Source organism: Gossypium hirsutum, chromosome D12 (genome assembly GCF_007990345.1).
Source record: "Gossypium hirsutum isolate 1008001.06 chromosome D12, Gossypium_hirsutum_v2.1, whole genome shotgun sequence".
NCBI classification, from domain to species: Eukaryota; Viridiplantae; Streptophyta; class Magnoliopsida; order Malvales; family Malvaceae; genus Gossypium; species Gossypium hirsutum.
In genome coordinates, this window is record NC_053448.1 from 10,044,690 (window position 1) to 10,048,366 (window position 3,677).

Below are 3,677 nucleotides of genomic sequence, written 5' to 3' on the forward strand. Positions count from 1 at the left end.
AAATCATAATATATAATACTATAAAATATAATTTAAAATAATTATTATTAAACATAATTTAATAAAAATATATAATTTAATAAAATTCTTAATATAATTATTCTTATATGAATTTACTAAAATCATAATATATAATACTATAAAAATAATATTTTTATTTCACACTGCTAAAAACCATATCAAATTCAACTTCTTTTTTAATCATCTCATTTACATTCTTACTTTAAATGATCATACAAAATTTAAATGACCTAACAATGGACACACTTTAAATTATTTTTGAGTTCAAAAACATTAACAAGAGAACTGTTCATAATGTTTGATCAAAATGTTAACATAATCATATTTGAAAACCCAATCTAATAACCACAGTACAAAAACTTTCTCCTAAAACTAAAATCTTTGAAACTTTTGCCGAATAAACAACTTGATATTCACTATAAGAAACTTCAACTACAAGCATACTACAATAAGTTAATACAAAAGAGTTCTTTCAAAGCTGTTACCACTGCATTATAAATCTCTTCACCCCATTCCAGCTTTAGATTTGTTAGTTTCTCCTAAAAATTGGATGCCAATCTGGATTCTTCAGATTCTCCTGCCATGATGAGTATAGAGTAGTGGCCTGAATTTCTGCTTCATCAGGAGGAAATCGTGACTTACAAGTGTCATGAAAAGTCTTTGGATCAAGCTCTCTCATTCTCTTTAATCCAATATTAGTGCGAAGACCCAACAATTCTGGCAAACCCTGCATAAAAGAAAAAGAACATTGATTTTATGACCAGTTGCTTGAGTCTGCATAGTAATCCAAGGCTTAGGCAAACGTAATTCAGTCTTAAGCCAAGATAAAGTAGGCAATACCTGAATTAGCACTTTCCTTGCTTCATGTAGCTCATCATTGCTTTGATGCTCTTTGTATATAAGAGCTTTGTTTGTTGATTCCAGATCTTGCAGATCATAAATTTTCTCTTGCATCTCATTATTCATCTCTTCCATCTTCTTTTGTACAGCTGCATCATCTTGTCCAATATGTTTCATCACTTGCAGCTTGCCTTTCAAGTCTTCGATTTTCATTTCATTTGCTCTTTCCTCAATAACTACACCTTCCGATTTTTACTTCATTTCACTTGCAGCAAAATTATCACCATGAGCTGAAAGAAAAATAAAAGAATTTTGTCAGAATTAAAATTTAGATAGCCTAACTTCTCTGAATTGCAACTCATCTAAACAGGCAGTTGAGAGTAGCCATAGACCTAGAGGGGGTACCAAAACATAAAGCTCATGGTAGAAAATGAACATCAGAGTGTAAATAAAAAAGGCTTAGAGCCAATAGAAGCAAACTACAATAAAAGCCTATAGTATAATAACATCTTTTATAAGATCCAATACAAATTTGTCATCACACAGGTTTAAAAGAGAGTAAAAAAAAAACTGATCATTTCATCATATCAAACGATTGGTCAAAGACAATTTTTAAATTTTGTAAGTTAACCCAAAACAAAAAAAAAATTCAAAAGAAAAAGAACAATTATTCAGAACCAGAATGCATTGAGAAATCAACTAAGACAATATATGAAGGATCAACAACACTCACTCAAGCACCTCTCTAAGTGCACCAAACAATTCTCCTCAGGCTCAGGGGGTAAAAACATGAAAGAAGTACATGAAATGATCTAAGAAATATTGAGCGTTAGCTGTTAAGAACAATGAAAGATCAACAAGACACACTCAAGTTCCTACCTAAGTGCATCAAACAATTCTCTTTTGGTCTGTTTCTCCGCACCAGACGTGTTTAGGACCTTACTCTGCTCTGCCATTTTGATCGTTATATTCTTCAGCTCCTCCTATGGCAAAGAAAAATTACAGATATCATATATATTAGAGGAGTGTTATAAGTCATTACTCTTCAAATTCAATGAAAGTAGGTTTTGTAAACAATATTAATTAATTATGTAATGTCAGCAAAGCACACAATCAATATCAGCAACTTCAATGGAGACCCAAGAACTTAAGTTAACCATCATCTTTAACCAAGTTAGAACAATAAATATAATAAACAAATCATTGAAGCTTGATGGAGTCAAACATTTATAGAGATTATACGATAAGCATATAACATTATAACCAGTACCCACAAAAAAGAACAAAATCTTCTCTTTTATAACATCATAAAGAAAGAGAGACTAAAAGGACTTAATTGCATTCAAACAAGGAACAAAGATTCATATTCAAGCTATTATCAAAAGAGCTCAAATAAATAACATTAGTAAAATTGCAAAATTTCATGATAATACACAAAATTAAGGGGCGTCGTCCCAGAAAATCGTCCAAGGAACTATTTTTACATAAAAACCACACAGATAAAACCAGGTTGAATATAAAAGAGATTATTGAGAGACTAACATTGGCTTTTAGCTGATTTATATTCTTCAACCTGAAAGCATCAATGGTTCCATCATTCATCAATGACTCCAACACATCTTCTGGGGTTATTACTGATGATGACCCCATATTTTAATTTTCACCAAAAACTAAAATTGACAGATTGAATCCCTTCAATTCAATGCCTGAAAAAAAAAAGCAAAAACAAAAACACTCTTAGGGCTTCGTTAAGCAAAAATAAAAGTTGGGTACTTGAAAAAAGAAACAGAAGTTGAATAGCAGATGATGGAGATTAGAAAGTTAGAAATGAAGATTAGAAAGTTGAATAGCAGATGATGGAGATTAAAAAGTAAAATGAACACCGATAATGCAAGGTCGTTGACGAAAATCTTACCTCGTAGAAGACGAAGAGCGGCAGAGAGAGAGAGAGAAAGACTGAAAGAAACAAACCAGACAGGACTCACCGTAAAGATTAATTCAACAACAGCAATGCGATTTAATCCGCCATTTAGAAATTCTAGGAGAAGATTTGGAAAAGAAAGAAACGTAGGAGAAGAAGGAAACGTAGGAGAAGATGCCGAGGGCAAAAAATGGAAAATAGGAAAGAAACGCAGATGGAATCCCTATTCGGCGCTTAAGGGACGGAATGGCTATTACAGCCAATGGAGGTAATAGACCCGTAACTGAATCGGGCCGTAATAGCATTACGGGCAACCAAACGCCCGTTTGGTGGTGGGCCCGCTGAATAGGGGGAATGCATGCCTATTCCCCCAAACCAAACGCCTCCTATTGTTCTCCCGTTCCATCAAGAGCTTAGCCACTTGAGTTCGTCCTCCAAGAATTTTCACCGTGGTTCCAGATGATGCATGGTAGTGAGGTTTGAAGAGTCCAATATCCAGTTCCTGAAAATCCATCCCCATATTCACCTGCTTTTGAGTTGAACAGATTCTCAAATCCTCCACTGCATAATTTGAATATCCCTCCCCAATTCCGCGAAATCAGTCCCCGAAGCAGTCATCAACTTCGGATGAAGGAAAGCAAATGAGGATGATATCTAATAGAGAATCTGCACGAATGCGCAAACAAAGGCACCTGGATGAGCTATGGGCACACTTAGTTGGCTGAGAAATGAGAACAACCAGCTTATACATATGCTCAACCATGATAAGGTTGTTCAACAGAATGCTCAGCTCAAACAGGAAGTCTCTGAACTCCGTCAAATGCTCTCAGATATGCAGCTGAGCAACCCGAGATACCTGGAAGGTGTCTCCCTGGCAACCATTGGCTTTCCTTCA

The 3,677-nt window shown here is 34.5% G+C and overlaps 1 protein-coding gene across 2 annotated transcripts; it reads right to left on the bottom strand.

Annotated features, from left to right (window-relative positions):
- Nucleotides 1-247: 247 nt before the first annotated feature.
- LOC107945772 (factor of DNA methylation 1) lies at nucleotides 248-1,844 on the bottom strand. 2 transcript variants are annotated; one of them, XM_016879893.2, is made up of 3 exons: nucleotides 1,741-1,844; nucleotides 862-1,151; nucleotides 248-748 (listed from the first exon to the last, which is right to left on the bottom strand). In XM_016879893.2, the coding sequence occupies exons 2-3, from the start codon at nucleotides 1,072-1,074 to the stop codon at nucleotides 551-553; spliced, it is 411 nt and encodes a 136-aa protein (XP_016735382.1). In that variant the 5' UTR covers nucleotides 1,075-1,151; nucleotides 1,741-1,844; the 3' UTR covers nucleotides 248-550. The 2 variants fall into 2 exon arrangements, with proteins under 2 accessions (XP_016735382.1, XP_040964359.1); XM_041108425.1 differs by lacking the exon at nucleotides 1,741-1,844 and adding an exon at nucleotides 1,595-1,700.
- Between the last annotated feature and the right edge of the window lie 1,833 nt (nucleotides 1,845-3,677).